This window comes from Poromitra crassiceps (genome assembly GCF_964638095.1).
Source record: "Poromitra crassiceps genome assembly, chromosome: 1".
Taxonomy (NCBI): domain Eukaryota; kingdom Metazoa; phylum Chordata; class Actinopteri; order Beryciformes; family Melamphaidae; genus Poromitra; species Poromitra crassiceps.
In genome coordinates this window covers 72,979,822-72,999,962 of record NC_139623.1, presented here as the reverse complement: position 1 = coordinate 72,999,962, position 20,141 = coordinate 72,979,822, and the positions used below count along the sequence as shown (strand labels likewise).

General features: G+C 43.7%; 1 protein-coding gene and 1 pseudogene across 4 annotated transcripts; one reads left to right on the top strand and one right to left on the bottom strand.

Moving 5' to 3' along the window:
• Positions 1–962: 962 nt before the first annotated feature.
• Positions 963–20,082, bottom strand: bod1 (biorientation of chromosomes in cell division 1). Of its 3 annotated transcripts, none has more exons than XM_083642151.1 (4): positions 19,820–20,082; positions 19,434–19,558; positions 15,498–15,727; positions 963–1,465 (listed from the first exon to the last, which is right to left on the bottom strand). In XM_083642151.1, the coding sequence occupies exons 1-3, from the start codon at positions 19,955–19,957 to the stop codon at positions 15,511–15,513; spliced, it is 480 nt and encodes a 159-aa protein (XP_083498277.1). In that variant the 5' UTR covers positions 19,958–20,082; the 3' UTR covers positions 963–1,465; positions 15,498–15,510. The 3 variants fall into 3 exon arrangements, with proteins under 3 accessions (XP_083498277.1, XP_083498275.1, XP_083498276.1); XM_083642149.1 differs by having other exon boundaries at positions 15,510–15,727; XM_083642150.1 differs by lacking the exon at positions 963–1,465 and adding an exon at positions 12,658–13,033 and having other exon boundaries at positions 15,510–15,727.
• LOC310776202 (high choriolytic enzyme 1 pseudogene) lies at positions 11,043–11,818 on the top strand (annotated as a pseudogene). Its single transcript has one exon. The product of its transcript is annotated as a high choriolytic enzyme 1 pseudogene (transcript).
• Positions 20,083–20,141: the final 59 nt, after the last annotated feature.

The window sequence follows — 20,141 nt, the reverse complement described above, 5'->3', positions numbered from 1 at the left end:
TGTGTGGCCCTCTCTATCATCAAAGTTGCCCATCCCTGGCATACAGTCTGCACTGCACTATAGTATGCCATTATTATGAATAGAATATGGTCAGTGGAATTAAATGACATTGTTGAACTGACAGGTGAGTTTGTTTCAGGGATGCCAAGTGTAATTGGATACTGAAAAAGGTGACAGATAACAGGGCAGACATACAATACTCAAAAATCCTCCTGTTTTGGAATTAAAAAGGTGACTGTCACCTAAAGTGAACTGAATAGTTTGCATCCCTGTTGTTTAATTGGTTGCTTACTAGAGAAACTAGCACACCATTCACTGCTATAGCTACATTCGAGGAAGACCGCTGGCTTTCACCTGGCACACAAAAGACACATGCACACACAGATAGACAAACAGGCAGAGACTCACAGACAGAAACAAAGATACACAGCCGACACACATATTTGTGCTAATGTGTGGGTCAGTCTCCTGCCAACAACAAGTAGAAATCAATACAGGTTACGCAAGCGCCCATGACACACAGCTTTCAACCATCTTGGGCAATTCAACCTCAAACAGTAGTTTTTGGTGGAATTGACTTTTTAAAATGGACAACCTTAGTAAACTACCCCACCTGGTGGCTCTGTTTTGTGAGCATAGATTTTCCCACTTTCTCATGTTTTAACTTCTGGAGGAAAACAGACGAGGTTTTCACCGTCAGTAATGGAGTGAGAAATTATTTGTATGACATTGATTCAGTGACACATTTTCACTGACCTGTCCCAACATCTTTTGTGCCAAATCGGTTAGAAAATCGCCACAGGCTGTTCCTCCTCTAGTCCTAATTGAAAATCAACCTGCCCAGTGACTTTACCTTCCACTTTAACTCACTACATGAATTCCAAGTGCGGTACGATGATATTATTTTCAGCCAATGCAATCATCCAATAGTGAAAAGGTTTATTTACAAAATTGACTGAAGTATTTCCAAAAACAAAGTCCGCAGTGAGAAAACATCTTTACACAAAAAAGAACATTCCAAAATAAACACCCGTCTCATTTCATACATAAAAACACACACTGCCTGCTTATTCTGGTTTTCATCAGCAAACAAGAAATCAAAACAAACCTGATTTGTTTCTGGTTCATCTTCACAAAAGTATACAATCCAGGATGGGTGCACAGCATGTTGTTAACTTTTTTCTGTGTTAAGTCGCATTGTCCAGCTTCTCAAACAGCAGCTTCGTGCTACACAGGTGGCATGACCACTTTGACTCCAGAAAAAGTTCATTTAAAATTTTGATTTGAGGTTAAACCCATTGAGATGCACCATCTCATTTGAGGGGCTCCTCCACATTCTAGATAAGTCTGGTAAACAGAGGTAGCTAGAAGCAACATCCTCCTCTCCTCTGACACTGCACCTCCCAAAAGGATGGCCCGTCGCTAGAACATTTTGTGCAGACCGGAAGATCACCACCATGTGTACCTGTGGCAGGACAGAAAAGAGACTGTTGAAATAAGCATTCAGAAGATAAGAATCCTTACTTCTGCACAAGAGGAAGGGAATATCACACGTTATCACAATTTGCTTTAGAAACTTGTGAGCGTTTTTGAGCCTGACGGAGCATTGCCAAGTTTTGTATGCGTTTGTAAAAGTTGTACGACATTAACTCATTGAGTGCCAGCCATTTCTGGAAAATGGATGCTCCCAGTGCCAGCCCTTTCAGAGCGTTTTCAGTGATTTCTCAAGACCCACAGAATATTGTGTGATATTACTATGTAAACACCGAACACGCCCAAAGAACGATGAGACTCTCTTGTATCATCAGCAAAAAAAAGTTTATTGATATCATTTTCCGTTCTTTAGTTATCAGCAGTATTACAGAGGTTGGTTTCACCAGAAACAAACTAGAACCTGAGATAATGAGCCTTTTGTGAAATGAAGCATTTCAAGCACATCACTGACTCTGAAGCTAATATTTTCTGATGTAGTGACGTGGTGTAGTTGTGTGGTGCCCTGCGTGCCCCACCCCCCTCAACTGCAAACTCCTCCTCCGTGGGAGTGTCTCTGGTGGCTCTGCTCGAATCTCTGCTACCTGCGTCAGGCGACGAATCTCTGCATGCTGGAACTCATCCCCACACTTTTCACACAGCCTGCATGCTGGAGCTGGGAGAAACTCACCCCCACACTAACACACAGCCTGCATGCCGGAGCTGGGAGAAACTCATCCCCACACTAACACACAGCCTAACACGCACCAGCGTCTATTTTCGGAGCGCTCCGCCGTTTTTGTGCGCCGGCTCCCAGCGCGACACCGAAAAGCCAAACCATTCTCAGCAGTCCTCGCTGAGAATGGTTTGGCTTTTCGGTGTCGGGTGCTCCTTTTCTGGCGGCTAATCGTGTGGAGAAACTATCGCAGCAGAGACAGAGGTGCTCAGTTGTGGGGGCGGATTGGCTGCTGTTCGCAGCTAACGTTAGCTCCAGCCAGAGCAATCTATAAGGCTCTGGCTCCAGCATGCATCGGTTTCCGTTTCATCACGGCTTCTTCTGCTGTTTTTCCTCACCTTTCTCTAATCTGGAGAGCACTGTCGCCACCTAATGGGTCCGTAAAATAGCTTATACACCTTCAACATCCCCCATATTTTTACAGGAGATGCATCAGGCTTTGATCCACGTCCCACCGTCAAAAAACGCAATTGACGTCTTTAGACGTCATTGGCACTCTACGTTACTACCGTATTTGAATTGACGTCTTTAGACGTCATTGGCACTCAATGAGTTAAAGGAGAATTTCGTTTTTTTTTTACCTGGAGCCCTCTCCTCACATTAATTATTATCCGACGACTCACCCAGTGTTCTCCGCAGCGATTTGGACCGTCGTAGCCGTTGTTGTGATCTAAATAGTGCTCCAAGCCAGTCCTTGAATGCGCTCCGTCGGGGCCACATGGCAGCGTGCTTTTCCTCCATGTAAATTAGGGCTGTCAATCTCCCTCTATAATCAAATTCGAATTTCAGTGCTTTATACATTTTAATATTCGAATTATATTCGAATATTTTAATTAATTTTTAAAGCAGCTACGAGCAACTTTTTCGATTGTTATTAAACAGTATAAATTTAATATCAATGCATCACATCTTACCTCTAATAGTCGACGAGACCAAAGCCGTGTGTGTCGGAGATTGCTCCCTTGGATGATTATTAAGTCTGTGTCTGTCTAAACTCGCGTCAACAGGGGGCTCTCTCTCTCTCTCTCCTTACCGCCGGCCCGGCTACCCGGAAGTGAAACCCGGAAGTGAAACGCAGCTGCCTGCCTCGCCGTTTGCGCTGCCTAGCAACGCAGCATAAACAATGTGAACGCCACGCAGACTCTCGCGAACATCTCTCGTTATATTCTAACAGGTTTTTTGGAAGTTATTTTGTGGTTATGGCCGAAGTGGCAAAAAACCAGCGACTGTAGTGACAGTCAAGGATCTGAGTGGCTGCTTCAATGACAGACTGATGCAACTAACAAAAGATTATGATGAAATCATCCTCGTGTTCGACACATACAGGGCAGATTATCTGAAGAGTGAAACCAGAGAAAAACGAAGACAAGGAAAAGCTTCGATTCAGTATCAAGTCAGAGATGACACCAACATCAAACACATCCCAATGAGCAGGTTCCTCTCCCATGACAAGACGAAGGCTGATCTGACTGACTATCTTGCTGCCAAAACTCTAGAGTACAACAGGGGATCCTCCAAGCTGATCATCACGTCTGCTTCTGGGCACACTAGGAGCAACAAAGACCTACTCTTTGAAGAAAATAACCACGAAGAAGCAGACACACTGCTGATCCACCAGGCTGTGCTGGCTTCACAGCGAAACCCACCTGATGCACAGTTGGTGTTTTTCTCGCCACATACAGATGTTTTAGTGCTAGTCACTGCTGAAGAACACGTCCATTTCTATGGCCTCTGGTGTTGTGCAGGTTGAACCACTGGCGAGCTCTAGGTAAAAAAAAAAGCAAAGGCTTTGCCAGCCTTCCATTCATTCACTGGGGCCGACAACACAGGGAGGTTCAAGGCAACCTGGCTGCAGGTCTACCTCAAAGCAGATGAAGATGTTATCAATGCTCTGCAGATGCTTTTAAATGAAGCAGAAGTGATGGAAGGAATGCTGTCAACACTGGAATCCTTTGTATGTGCAGCTTACTCACCAAAGGGTATCACCATCAAGACAATCCCAATAAATATAGCTGAATCTTTGGGTTTGACCAAGTAAAACTTTTTCTAAGCATTTTACCAAATGTAGATGGAAAAGTGAATGGTGGATGAATATTCAAAATAATATTAGGCTTATCACAAATAGTCCAGCAATAATGTTTATTTAAGAAAACATGTTCCTTGTACAATGTACATATACATTCATTGCATTAGAAAATAGGTCAGATAACCAGAGCTTAGTTAATATTCATCAGTGATGTATTGGTGCTGTCTGAAATGCTAAAATAAAATAATTGATAATAAAAAAAGACACAGCCTTTGTTTGAGCTCCTTATCAATAAACAAATAAGTAAACTTTGCCAAAACAACAATGAGCCATGAACAAAAAAAATCAGTCACGTATTGCACTTAAGAGCTACAGGTTTACATTCAGTATAGCAGCTTCAACAGTCAACTTCAGTTAACAATGAATGAACATACATTTTAAGAGCTACAGGTAGGTTTACATCAGTATAGCAGCTTCAACAGTCAACTTCAGTTAACACTCTTTTCTTCAAGTATGTTGTCAGAACTTGTCACTGTTCTAGTGTTCTAAAAAAAAAAAAAAAAAATCGTTTAAAAAAAATAATAATAATCGAATTTCGTTCATAATTATTAAATTCGAATAATATTCGAATATCAAAATTCGTTTCAACAGCCCTAATGTATATAGACAGTTTTCTTCCCGTGTTCTACCCATATCGTCATTATATTATCCCTAAAGAAACATCAGACTGCTATTCACCCCCGGGCTATTTTCCACTAGTCTTCACAGCAGTGTTAATTTCGTCGACAAAAACTATGACGAAAAATGTTAGTCAACTACCTTTTCCCCCAAGACTAAGACAAGACTAAAATGTTCAGACTTTTAGTTCTTTGACTAAGACGAGACTAAAATACTCAAACTTTTAGTCGACTAAAACTTGAGTAAACAAAAAGAGGATGAGTAAGAAATAAACAAACACTAGACTAAGAGTCCAGCGGACCGCACAAACTCCTCAGACTTGGACCAACTTTTCACGTGGCATTTATTTGCAACAGCTCACAGGTACAACGCGTTTCGCATTCGCAGATGCTTCATCAGGTTCATTCATGAAAATGAGTGATCACACACACCTTTGTAGGGCCGTGTGATAGAACGGCCCGCCTCTGAACGCATAAATCAATCAGTCAATCAGTTCTAAAAGGAACAGGACAGAGTCTTGAACGGTGCACAATCTCTACCAGTATTAAAGGCATCTAGATTACAAAAGATCATATTTTATACATACACATTATTGTAAAAAAACAAGTTAAGACATACTAATAATAAAGATTGAAGACTAATGCTTCGAAGTTGTCTTAGATATATAAATTCACACAATGATAAGAGACGAGAGGTCTAAAGTGAGGAGAAAACATCCACACCAGGGAGTCAGTCAAAATACAATACATGTTAAGCCATAAAGTAGGCTATAATAGAAAAGTAAAAAGCATTTCAATATATATGTGTGGACCAATAAATTTATACATATTAAAAGAGATATATATGTGGACCATCAAATATATATATATGCATATAGAAAAAATAGATAAACACACCGCCCACGTTATAAGAAAGAATTTAATTCTAAGCTCTCATTCAAACCATGAGGCTCCATTGAGTTCAACGTGAAAATCCAATAGGACTCTCTCTGTAACAAGAGTTTTTTCATGTCCCCCCCTCTAGATGGGAGGGAGACTCTCTCAATGCCAACAAATTTAAGGGTGGCCGCTGAGCCATGGCTTTGATCTTTATAGTGCCTTGCTATGGCGTAATCCATATTGCCATTCCTGATGGCTGCTTTATGTTCTGCTATGCGCAACTTTAAATTGCGTTTAGTCTGACCAACATAAACCAAGGACAAGGACAAGGCAAGGCAAGGCAAGGACACTTCAATAAATAAATAACGTGGGTGGTGTTACAATTAATAATACTTTTTATTTTATACTCCTGTCCGGTCTGAGGATGAAAAAAGACCTTTGTGTTAGTGGTATTGGAACAGTGTGTGCATCTTCCACAGCGAAAATTGCCACATAGACCCTTATCAAGCCAACTGGAGCTGCTCGGCGCTCTATACATGGACCTGACTACAGAGTCCCTTATGTTGTTACCTCTTTTGAAACAGAACCTAGGTGGAAGACTAAAAATATTTTCTAAGAGGGGATCACATTTAAGTACATTCCAGTGTTTATAAATTATACTTTTAATGGCTTGAGAAGAAATATTATATTCAGAAACAAAAGTAATTCTATTGGCTTGTGGTTCCTTATTGCAGGAATTGAGAAGGGACTCCCTTTGTACAAGGTTGGTCCTATTTCTGGCTGTACATATGGTAGATTCTCTGTAACCCCTCTGTTTGAAACGAGCGTGCATCTCATCCGACTTTGACTCAAAGTCAATGGGATCACTGCAAATACGCTTAAGTCGTAAAAATTGTCCATATGGGATATTCTCTATCAAATGTTTCGGGTGGTGGCTCCGTGCATGCAACACACTGTTCCTGTCTGTAGGTTTACGAAAAATAGTGGTGTTCAAACCCCCTTGGTCATTAACCGAAATACGTAAATCCAAAAAGTCAATTTGCTTTTTATCAAAAACCATTGAAAATTTGAGGGTAGGATGTGTATTATTGATATAATCCCTGAGCTCATAAAGTTCGTTCTCTGAACCCACAAAAACCATCAAAATATCATCTATGTATCTCCTCCAAAACAAAATGGATTTCAACAAGGGAAAGGAAGTCTGGTCATGAATGAACCGAGATTCCCAATAGCCCATAAAAAGGTTCGCATAATTAGGCCCAAAAGCAGAACCCATAGATGTACCCTGGGTCTGAATGTAGAATTTATTATCAAACGTAAAATAATTAGACTTCAAAATAAATTGCGTTAAATTTAATAGTAGATCTGAGGGAACATCATCTCTGTTACCAAGGAAAAATTACATAGCAGCTAGACCATCTTCATGAGGTATGTTTGTGTATAAGCTTTCCACGTCAAAGGATACCAAGTAAGCATTTTCAGGGATAGAAATATTCAACAATTTAATTACGTCCCTGGTGTCAGCGACATATGAAGGTAGAAGTTTAACGATATCTTTAATGAAAAAATCAACAAATTGACTCAAGGGTTCAGATAGAGAGCTATTACCACTAACAATGGGTCGTCCAGGAGGCGCAGACAAACACTTGTGAATCTTAGGTAACAAATAAAAAACAGGTGTAACAGGGAAATCCACCTTAAGAAAGTCAAATTGTTTTTTAGTGATCAAACTTTCTCTTAATGCACTGTTTAAAATGGTATCTCTGTCCTTCACCAATAGTTCAACAGGATTATTAGGAAGAAGTCTATAAAAAGCAGTATTACTAAGCTGCCGCATGGCTTCAGCGACATAATCAATTGTGTTCTGGACCACAATGGAACCACCTTTATCGGCTGATTTAATTATAATTTTATCATTCAACTTTAGTTCATCTAGGGCTTTTCTTTCCGACAGGGATACATTATTTTCATGTTTAACATTAGCATGTGATTTGACAAATTTATGAATGTCCTGTTCTACTAATTTACTAAAGGTAACTAAAGTCGGATTTTGACAGCTGGTGGGACAGAAAGAGGATGACTTTTTAAACCTATTCAATGGATCAACAGGTATGGATTGATCGGCATTTCTAAAGTGATGTCTAAGATGTAACAATCGAAAGAACTTGTAACATTCCACCTTAAGTTTAAATGCATTAATTTTATTCGTAGGTACAAAAGAAAGTCCTTTACTCAAAACGGAGGTTTGGGCAGTAGTCAGAGGACAGTCTGAAATATTAATTACCGCCTGCCGCTCTTGCTCCTGGTGACGGCTGAGAGAACGGGGACGACTTTTGGTTTTCCCCCTCCTCGTCCTCTTCCTCTGGCCTCCTGCCGCGGGTTGTCCCGATAATGTGGAGGTGCGCCTAAAAAACGCTCGTCATGGGAGTAGGTTGAATCACTGGATAGAGCGAAGTCTGTAGATTCATCAGTCGGGTAGGCCCTGCCGTGCGTAAAGCGTTCCTCTCTGTTCCATGGTGTGCCGCGCGTAAAGCGCTTACGGGCCGGCGGGACCCATCGGCGTCGCTCATATCTCCGCCCGGACTGCTGCCAGTTGTAGACGGTGCGGCTCCTGTAGTCCTCAGCGTCTCGTTCAAACTTCTTCCTTTTCAGAGACTTCAAATCATTTTCAAATATGAGAATGTCATCATTCACTTTGCGTTCCAGGTTCGTAAATTCATCTGGATCAAGCTTATTGCGTAATTTCTCTTTAATCTGTTGCGACTCAGTCTTGACTTTTTCAGCTTCTTTGTTCGTTTGATCAATAATGAGCAAAGTCAAGTCCATGGAACATTGTTTAGTACTTGTTCCCACTTCTGAATAAAGCTGGGATCGTCTTTGCCGAAAGCGGGCTGCTTGTTCATTCTTAGCCCCCGAGGGATCTGCTTAGTTTTCCAATACTCAGAGAGGGTGATAGAGTGCCACTTAAGGCGACTTTCCTTTTTATACAAATGTTCAATCGTGGTCTTCAAGTCATTCACTGTAGTATCATCTGTTAATCCATATTCACCATCAAAGAGTGATGTCCGTGATAAAATCCTTTGCGCTTCAGCGTCGCTTATGGATAGACACTGGGCTTGTGGAGCCGTAGCTGGGGCCCCAGCAGCTGAATCTGTCTCGGACATAATGGATTGGTTGGAGTGCAGCGCAGTAATAAGGGTATCTCGCCCAGTACCCAAAGAGTCAAATCAAAAGTAGAGCACTCGTGCACATCCAGAGCGGGAGGTGCTGGTCACAGCAAAAAAAATTACACTGAATAAGAAATAAACAAACACTAGACTAAGAGTCCAGCGGACCGCACAAACTCCTCAGACTTGGACCAACTTTTCACATGGCATTTATTTGCAACAGCTCACAGGTACAACGCGTTTCGCATTCGCAGATGCTGGTTCATTCATGAAAATGAGTGATCACACACACCTTTGTAGGGCCGTGTGATAGAACGGCCGCCTCTGAACGCATAAATCAATCAGTCAATCAGTTCTAAAAGGAACAGGACAGAGTCTTGAACGGTGCACAATCTCTACCAGTATTAAAGGCATCTAGATTACAAAAGATCATATTTTATACATACACATTATTGTAAAAAAACAAGTTAAGACATACTAATAATAAAGATTGAAGACTAATGCTTCGAAGTTGTCTTAGATATATAAATTCACACAATGATAAGAGACCAGAGGTCTAAAGTGAGGAGAAAACATCCACACCAGGGAGTCAGTCAAAATACAATACATGTTAAGCCATAAAGTAGGCTATAATAGAAAAGTAAAAAGCATTTCAATATATATGTGTGGACCAATAAATTTATACATATATATTAAACATCTTGTTACAGAGAGAGTCCTATTGGATTTTCACGTTGAACTCAATGGAGCCTCATGGTTTGAATGAGAGCTTAGAATTAAATTCTTTCTTATAACGTGGGCGGTGTGTTTATCTATTTTTTCTATATGCATATATATATATTTGATGGTCCACATATATATCTCTTTTAATATATATGTATAAATTTATTGGTCCACACATATTGAAATGCTTTTTACTTTTCTATTATAGCCTACTTTATGGCTTAACATGTATTGTATTTTGACTGACTCCCTGGTGTGGATGTTTTCTCCTCACTTTAGACCTCTCCTCTCTTATCATTGTGTGAATTTATATATCTAAGACAACTTCGAAGCATTAGTCTTCAATCTTTATTATTAGTATGTCTTAACTTGTTTTTTTACAATAATGTGTATGTATAAAATATGATCTTTTGTAATCTAGATGCCTTTAATACTGGTAGAGATTGTGCACCGTTCAAGACTCTGTCCTGTTCCTTTTAGAACTGATTGACTGATTGATTTATGCATTCAGAGGCGGGCCGTTCTATCACACGGCCCTACAAAGGTGTGTGTGATCACTCATTTTCATGAATGAACCTGATGAAGCATCTGCGAATGCGAAACGCGTTGTACCTGTGAGCTGTTGCAAATAAATGCCACGTGAAAAGTTGGTCCAAGTCTGAGGAGTTTGTGCGGTCCGCTGGACTCTTAGTCTAGTGTTTGTTTATTTCTTATTCAGTGTAATTTTTCTTGCTGTGACCAGCACCTCCCGCTCTGGATGTGCACGAGTGCTCTACTTTTGATTCAAAAAGAGGATGAGGTTGACTAAATCTGATAAAAACTAACAAGCACATTTGTCACAGGACTACGACTACGACTAAATAAAAAAATTGACGAGAAAATTAACACTAATTATAGACTGCTTTTTCCCCTCAATGCAGCAGTTCAGTTTCTTGTGCTGCAGCATCATAGATGTAGCTGACATTTAGCGGTCTTAAAAACACATGTAAACAGGAAATAAAATATTGGAACAAAAATAAAAATAAACCAATAATCCAGAGAGGATACGACAGTATACCGAAGCAACGTTGACTTGCAGGCACAATCAGGTGTTTAGGTATGTCCATGTAAAGAGCTCTTTAATCCGCAGAAATAACAGAGAATGTTGAAACTATGGGTTTGTCCGTGGCTTCCTCCCTTCAGACGTTTATTTAGGCCTAGCAGTCTGGACCCCAACCCTTAATCCTCCAGCAGACACACCTGGAAAGAAGAGTATAAAAGAGCAGGACCAAGCAGACTCAAGCATCAATCTGCAAGCAGTCTCTCCACAGCATCTCCAGGAACCCTGCAGAGAAGACAAGAAGCTACCAGACAAAAAGCTGAAGATGAATCCCTCTCTCGGCCTCCTGCTGCTGCTGCTGATCGGCCTCTCTCAGGCTAAGGAGGAATCCTCCAGGGACCCAGAGGCCGACACGATGGACACCGGCAGCAGGATCTTGGCCACAAACAACGGCTCCAGTGAGTTCCTGCTGGAGGGCGACTAGTAGTGGCCCCCACAACGAGAAACGCCATGAAGTGTTGGAGCAACAGCTGCCTCTGGAAGAAAGCCGGCGGCAAGGTGACAGTCCCCTTCACAGTGAGCAGTGTCTTCTCCAGGTCGGCCAAGCAGGCAATCGACAGAGGCATGAAGTCCTTCCACAGCAGCACATGCATCCGCTTCGTTCCCCGTACAAACGAACGCGACTACATCAGCGTGGAGAGCAGAGGCGGCTGCTTCTCGTCCCTGGGCAGAGTGGGAGGCAGGCAGACCCTCTCTCTCGCCCAGCAGGGCTGCGTCTACCACGGTGTCATCCAGCACGAGTTCCTCCATGCTCTGGGCTTCTATCACGAGCACACCAGGAGTGACCGCGACCAGTATGTCCGCATCAACTTCCAGTACGTTAACCCGCGGACAAAACACAACTTCCAGAAGCAGAACACCAACAACCAGAACACTCCCTACGACTACTCCTCCGTCATGCACTATCCGAGAACAGCCTTCACCACCCAACGCGGGCAGGACACCATCACCCCCATCCCCAACCCTAATGTCCGGATCGGCCAGAGGCAGGGCATGTCCCGCATCGACATCCAGAGGGTCAACAAGATCTACAGATGCTAAGAACATTAGAGAAGGTTCTGTCATGGAAAATTATTGATCAAATGTCTATTGATTGATTAATTATTGCAATCCTATGATGTATTTTGTGAACTGTGTTCTTCACCACATTGCAGAAGATTGCTGTACAGAATTTTCCTGTGAGAACCTGTGTCTTGTTTTGGGAAGTGTCTGTGGGAATAGACAATTGTTATGTATTCTAGTGAACATCAGATTAGCTACATGGCTGAATGGAAAGTACTGCCCTCCACGATGGGGGGCGGGCATCGATAGTTTCAGTATATGATGAGATGTAACAGGGACTCGTGGCTCTTGTATTGACAAATGTAGTCAAGAGGAGACCTCCGTGCACAGAGATATTTGTGGAATAAAACCTCCTATGAACATTTAAAACGGATGTCTCATTATTGATGGATCAGCAGGGCATTGCAGTGGATTTTTCCCTAACAGTTCTTAGATTGTCTTTACTTTAATCTGTGTCCGAGGGCTAAACTGTGTGTGTGTGAGACCAATCAACAACACAAACAAATGTAAACACTGAAATAATAATAAAAAGGCTTATCCCTGGTCACCAACATTAGTACTTTTTTAACCTGTTATTGATCTCATTAACGACAGTCAAGCTGACACTGCTAACATATGGTAGTTGATTTTGGCAAGTTCGATTTGAGGGCTTTTACTTTTAATTACCACACGACCAGTGACACCAATTATTGAATGAACATATACAGGTCTAGTGGTTTTTGTCAATGTCACTGTTGTAATGTTGTTGTAATGTTTGGCAATACAGGGTGTCCAAACTAATGTTCATTCACAAATCTTTAATGGGGGTGTCTGGGTACTGTAGAGATAAAAGCACTCGCATACTGTCGGTCCGGGTAGTGTAGCGGTGAAGTCCCTGCCTATCAACACGAGGGGCACAGGTTTGCATCCTCGTGGTACCTCCGGCTTGGTCGGGTGTCCATACAGGCACAATTGACTCGTGTGTGTCTGTGGGAGGGAAGCTGGTTTGAAGGTTTTTGTCCTGGTCGCTGCACTAGCACCTCCTCTGGTCGGTCGGGGTGCCTGTTCAGAGGGAAGGGAACTGGTTGGAATATCGTGATCCTCCCACGTGCTACGTCCTACCGGTGAGGCTCCAGCTGTTACTGCTCATGTCTCGGAGGAAGTATGGTGCTAGTTTCGGCTCTCCCCAGATCAGCAGAGGGGGTGGAGCAACGACTGGGACAGCAGGGGGAATTGGCCAAGTACAATTGGGGGGAAAATGGGAGAAAAAATATGAATGCTGTCAGGCCGACGGTGTCCGAGGAAAATGCAACAGAAAGACATACATAAAGACATACATACATACATATCGTCGGTGTCGGGCCAGGACCTCGAATGTCACTTTTTTCACTTTCTTACTTTTTGTCATGAATCAATGCCATTGGTCACCCTTCACGTCTCTGTGTGGTTTTTAACAAATGCAACCAATGGAAAAGCATTAAAACGAGCTTGTGAGTAAATCTCGTAACGCCATTTGCCCTCAATCTGTCAGTCAAACCTCGAAATCCCCCCCCTACCTCCGTGTGTACCCCCCCACGCAGGACACTAAACCCGGAAAAGACACACGGCAGACGCGCTGTGTATTTCTCATATCGTTTTGACTCATCCTGGCTTCCTCTGACGTTAATATATCAATCAAATGTTTTCCAGTTATTCCTAGGCTGCAAACTTGTTTTAACATGCAAATCGGAGTGCTTTCTGACGAGAATAAAGTAACGTTACGTTATGTCAGACTATTTCTCACCCCATGCGAAAGCCCCAAATCGGCCATGAGAGGCGAGGGGCAATCCTGCTGCTCCTGCGCGCGCGCCCGCGGCCTGGAGCTTGGGGGCTCGTGCATGAGGATGCGGCTGCCTCCCGCTTGATTGGCCATGAGAAAGCGCTTCCAAGTCGGACTGATAATATAAACAACATCATTTGAGCTTATCCAGGTCAGATATTTATAAAGTAATGACACATTCAGCGGGAAACTAACTATAATTAAGACATGTGCCAACTTTGACGACATTTGGTTCAGTAGTTTAAGAGCAAACAGGTTTTTTTTACTTCCTGAAAAGTTTCTGTTTTGGAGATTCGAGGTCCTGGAACGACAGCAGCGATATAGTAGTTACAACAGAACCCGCCCAGTCTTAGCTAAGGGTCTTATCTACCGGTATATGTGTATGAGGCATTGTGTTCCCAAAATGTACAGCTACTTGCTTGTCTACGTCATTATATCCAGAGACGTCTGAGCGCTTTCCACACAGCCCAGCCAGCCTCCCTCCATTCTCTCCTCAGCTGCGGGCTGAGCAGGGACTGTAAATAGGGTCCACTTGTCATTGCTACAGGCATAAGCCGACACTGGCCCGGGTGGGCAGGGTCAGCATTAGCTACTTTCACTGGGAAAGATTTGCCAACACTGCTTCGAATTACCATTACTAGTGCAAGTGCATCAGCAGATTCAACAGTTTTCATTGACTAAAACTAGACTAAAATGTGAACAGTTTTCGTTGACTAAAATGCTCAAACTTTTAGTCGACTAAAACTTGACTACCGTAAATTCCGGACTATAAGCTGCACCTTTTTTCCCGTTTTTTGGCCTTTTTTGGCCCCTGCGGCTTATATAACGGTGCGGCTTATCTATGGATTTTTTTCCAAAAAAAAAAAAAATCTCTCTTTTTTAGCACTCTTTCTAACTATAAATCCACTTCTGTTTTAATTTCCTCTCTTGCCCTCTTTTCACCACACTGTATGACACTGTATGACACTGTGTGCACTGTAAAAAAGAAACACAGGTGGTGTTGTGTTATGTTGTTTTGTTGAAATGTTAATAAATGGGAGCTTCCTCAAACAGCCATCTCTTTCCGAACAATCCCCTCTGTGCATGAACCCTTACATATGGTAATTAAACATTAAAACACAATAAAAAAAAACAAAAACAAAAACAAAAAAAACATTAAAACACCCGCGGCTTATAGTCCGGTGCGGCTTATATATGTAAAAAAACAGTCAACTTTGCAGGTGCGGCTTATACACCGGTGCGGCTTATAGTCTGGAATTTACGGTAAATAAAAACAGGATGAGGTTGACTAAATATGATAAAAACTAACAAGGACATTTGACGTGGGACTAAGACTAAGACTAAATAAAAAAATAGCTGACAAAATGTTCACAGGGAGCTCATTTCCTCATTCGGGCTGAGTTTCACCAACTCTCGACCAAGTCAGTACACAGGCCAGCCGGCAGGAAAGTCTCGCGGGACTTGACGAGAGTTGGTGAAACTCACCCCGAATGAGGAAATGAGATCCCTGTAAATACTAGTGGAAATAGCCCGGGGGTGAATAGCAGTCTGATGTTTCCTTAGGGATAATATAATGACGATATGGGTAGAACACGGGAAGAAAACTGTCTATTTACATGGAGTAACAGCACGCTGCCATGTGGCCCCGACGGAGCGCATTCAAGGACTGGCTTGGAGTACTATTTAGATCACAACGCCTACGATGCACCAAATCGCTGCGGAGAACACTGGGTGAGTCGTCAGATAATAATTAATGTGAGGAGAGGAGAGGGCTCCAGGTTAAAAAAAAATACGAAATTCTCCTTCAAGCACAAGTCCTTGGCTGATGCTCTGTGGTATCTTGACCTCTCCCTGACTGACCTCTGGACTGACCTCAGGGGGTTTTGGGGCCGGTGGCAGGCGGGGCCTCTGGTTGTTCAGGCTGCTCACAGGGCGCAGCAGGGTTGGGAATGGAGGGGTTCTCTTCCCTCCTGTCCCCTGACAGGAAGTCGTGGATTGCCGTCTCGATGTGCGGCCGGAAAGTGTGGTTCAACTTGGGGTCCACTACCTGCGTGATGATCCTGTCAACACCGGACTCCAACATGCCCGACCTGAACACAACACAGCATTCATACACATTAGTCTAGGGGAAATAAGGTTTGACCTTAAACTAATTGCAACAGAATTTATTTTCACATTTTTATGTTTATATTGATGCCCGAAACACTGTAGTAAAAATCCCAGAAAATCCCATTAGTGGCAGTACCGGTGTGTTAAAATGACGTTTTATCAAAATGGCTGCCATTATTAAAATGTTGGCCATATCTTGACTCCAACTAGACCTAGAATTACAAATTTGGTGTCTATTTCCACATTTTTGGGGGCAAGGAATCCACAGAAATGGTTGTTGAGTCTCATGGGCTGTGTCATGGGCTTACAGTGCTTATGTTCTTCTTCTGTGGTTTATCTTCTTCTACCAAACAGAAGCGCTTCTCACTGCTTCTTCTGAAGCACATCCGGGGCAGGTCAGAGTTGACTCGCTCTCTGTTGTCTGCTCTCACATAGGTTGTCACTTAAAACTGCAGCGCTATGTCAACAACATGGCGACGGTGGGCGTGCCCGTACGTGAGTGACGTCAATCGAATAAGGTCTATACCCAGCCCTCGAATCCATACTCTCTATGACCTTCCTATCCCTAGCAACGGACCCTTTTCCCTAGCCCCGCCCCCTCCATTGAGCCGACCCGGATCGGATCCGCCCCAAAATGTAATGGGTTCTTCCTTGGCCCATGCTACACCCTTCCACCAAGTTTCATGAAAATCGGCCCAGTACTTTTGTCATAATCCTCCTGCTAACAGACAAACGGTCAGACAAACGGCACAGAAAACATCACCTCCTTTGTGGAGACAATGCCAATTTTGACAATGTTCCACTACTGGGATTTTTAGTATGTTAAATTGGAAGGTTTCAAGAGCTGAATACAACAAAAATAATTTCTGTTGCAATTAGTTTAAAGTCCCTGGAAACCAGAAATACTTTTATTATTTAGCATTTTGAGTTCATCACATCACAGGAACCTATGTTAATAAGCCACCAGCCAAATTTGAACGATGATGAACGTCGCAAAGTATATAAATTTAGGTTTGACAGTCATGACAAAAGTCATGAGAATCAATTAGATTTTAGAGTGTATTTTCTCCCGCGGACTGTGTGGGCGTGTCCCGTCTGCAGCAGGTCTCCTCGGTCCTCTCTCTCTCTCTCTCTCTGAGCAGACATGCTCGGAGGAGACCTCTCTCTCCGTTAACGGAGAGAGAGAGAAGGAAAGAGAGATGGAGTGTGTGTGTTCGCGCGTTGCTCGACGCATAGCACAGAGAGGGTTTACAGAGAGGAAGAGATCTCTGCGCTGCGAGTGCACAGCGCTACTGTGTGTGTCAGTGTGTGTGTGCGCGCGCGTGCGTGCATTAGGGCTGGGACGGATCAGAAAACCCACGGATCGGATCGCGTGACGGATTTTGAGCCACGGATCACGGATTTTTCGGATCAGCAAAAATAAATAAATAGGCTATATCAGATTTTTCCTCTCAAAATTAGATTTTCGATTTGAATTTTTAATACTATTATACTTCTCTAACCATTTGTTGCCCTGCACAGCTCAAAAAATATTTTTTTCTCATGACACAATTTATGCTTTTACTCTGAAGGCAGAACAACTTCCTGTTTTAGGTGGCACTGCGCCTAACTTCCTGGCTGTTGCTAGCTAACGTAGTCACTTGACACGGGTAGGCTACAGACCAGACCGGGTGAGTCTGGAAACATAACGTTGATGCTACGTTATGCTACTCGGTGGCCCCACGTGTTGTTTTGTTGTTATGTGTCCAAGGCAACATTTCACCGTCCGGTGATAATGTGTTCGTGAAACGTGTGCGCGTGTGTGTGTGTGTGTGTGTGCGTGTTGTGGCTCTCGCTATCTTGTGCAGCCCGCAACATGCTGCTCGCATTCCTGTGCTTTTTCAGAGGTGTTGAAATAAGTTTGTTGTCTTTAGTAGCCACTAGCCACAGCCTTCAGAGAGACTTTACAGCGACGACAAGGGATGAGGAAGCTCACTTGTGCATGCCATGATGCCTGTCTGTGTCTGGCTGCGCTGCAGGCGTTATCATACACTAACGTTAAACGTTAAATTAAACGAAAGGTGGGGGGGGGTTCCGCGGACCACGACGTTCCGAACCGTGTGCCGAACCGTGGGGGCTGATCCGTACGGGTCACGGATTATCCGTGATCCGTGCCAGCCCTAGCGTGCATGCGTGTGTGTGATTCGATTAAATCTTATGACGTGATAAGATCATGCATTTTAGCACCGCACGCACCACTCTCTTCAATGAGGAAATGGAAATCCAGACCTTGTAGAAAAGTGTCGAAGCTTAAAGCTTGTGGCATACTCTTCGCGCCCAGCCAAGCGCATAGGGCGCACGGCGATTATGACGTCATCGCACGGGGCGTGTCGGGGGGCGAGGCCTGAGCGCATCGCGGCGCGTCCATGGAGATTTTTCTATCAGCGCGTCGGGTTTTGCTGCCTGTGCGTGAGATCTCCGTGGTAGGCTATCAGTGGATATCTGCTGTGATTGAGTCCTCACCGTCGTAAAGTTGCCTTTGAAGCATGGCGTTCGATTATAACGAACTACCGGTAGTTGTGTGGCTTAGCCTTCCCAAATGTTGAGGGTCGTTTTTTATAATTTAATACATAGAATTGGGAACGTTACATTCAATTTCATTCAGACTGCCTGGAGCTGCGCACTGAGTATGTTCTGTTTTGGCCCGCGCAGAGTGCGCGCGCCCTCCTCGGAGCCCCGCCTCCAGCGCGTGCACGAAGAGTATGCCAGAAGCTTACAGAGAGGAAGAGATGCGAGTGCACAGCGCTACTGTGTGTGTGCGCGCGTGCGTGTGTGTGATTCAATTAAATCTTAAGCTTCTGGCATACTCTTCGCGCACGCGCTGGAGGCGGGGCTCCGAGGAGGGCGCGCGCACTCGGCGCAGGCCAAAACAAAACATACTCAGTGCGCAGCTCCAGGCGCCAGGCAGTCTGAATGAAATTGAATGTAACGTTCCCAATTCTATGTATTACATTCTAAAAAACGACCCTCAACATTTGGGAAGGCTCAGGCACACAACTAGTTCGTTATAATCGAACATCATGCTTTGAAGGCGACTGTACGATGGTGAGGACTCAATCACAGCACATGTCCGCTGATAGCCTACCACGGAGATCTACAGGCACAGGCAGCAAAACCCGACGCGCTGATAGAAAAATCTCCATGGACGCGCCGGGCTGCGCTCAGGCCTCGCCCCCCGACACGCCCCGTGCGATGACGTCATAATCGGCGCGCGCCCTATGCGCTTGGCTGGGCGCAAAGAGTATGCCAGAAGCTTTATGACGTGATAAGATCATGCATTTTAGCACCGCGCGCACCGCTCTCTTCAATGAGATCATACAGACCACCAGCGTTGGCTAGTTGTTGATATTTATAAAGATATTGCCCCTCTCAAATAAATTATTTTCGAGGCGGTAGGCAAACTGTAATGGCGTCGATTTCCGAAAAAGATTCCTCAGCTGAGGACAGCCAAAGAGTCTAGTATAGACAAGAGCATTTGTCATTTCTTGGTTTTTTCCATAGGTATTTTCAAATCACTGTTCTGATACATATCTAGGGGGTAAGTCCTCCTTTAAGGTTGGGTCATTTTTTCTCACAGATTCCCTAGACTACATGGCATTAACACCTAAAAGAAGCGGCGGGGTGACATCTAATTGATGTAATACTCACTGTACAACACTTTGCCTCAGCCCATTCCTCATTTGGTTCTTGTTGATAGATGGGTTCCAGTCTTGCGTGCTGAGGTGCGTCGTAACAAAGTTGTCAACTTTCTGTCGCAGGTTCTGATAGGCGGGCTAGCAGTGGTGACAATGACAGTAAAAAGTCGTTACCGTACGGCATTACAGCAATACATGGCAATAACAATACATTATAAAACATCGATCGATGTCCCGGCTGCAATGAAGAAGAAGAAGAAAACACCCTGCCAAAGTCACTCATGAACACCACTGCCAGACTAAATGCTAACGATCAGCGCAGTATTTGCTTTGTGCTTGGGTTTTAGTTTGGGTGGTTTAGCTAGCAATTACTGAATTAGCTAACGTAACTAGCGTTACCTTTGTATCGACGTCTGCCAGACAGTCTCGGCGGAACTCGTCGAAAAGCCCTCGATTCTTCAGATGCTCCACAATCATGGCGATCAGCTGCGGGTCACCGGGAGGAAGGTTTGCCGCACCACTGCTGCCCTCCGCCATGCCAAAGCGAGGGCGATTTGATTCCAAAGATTTGCTAAGTTACTGCTCGCTACAACCTAGCTACTACAACGAATGCTAGCTTGGTTCTGGCAGTCAGACGTACTGGTGGTACTTGACAGAGAGATGATGCGACCGATTTTGGATGTCTCAGCAAACTGCGGGCGGAGTTATTATCACTCGCTGC

What these genes read in the sequence shown, in the direction of transcription:
- bod1 (XM_083642151.1), bottom strand. Translation starts at nt 19,957, where the DNA reads ATGGCGGAGGGCAGCAGTGGTGCGGCAAACCTTCCTCCCGGTGACCCG. An exon ending in TGGCAGACGTCGATACAAAG is followed by an intron (nt 19,559 to 19,819) that starts GTAACGCTAGTT and finishes CACCACTGCTAG; the next exon opens with CCCGCCTATCAGAACCTGCG. An exon ending in CTGAGGCAAAGTGTTGTACA is followed by an intron (nt 15,728 to 19,433) that starts GTGAGTATTACA and finishes TGTTGTGTTCAG; the next exon opens with GTCGGGCATGTTGGAGTCCG.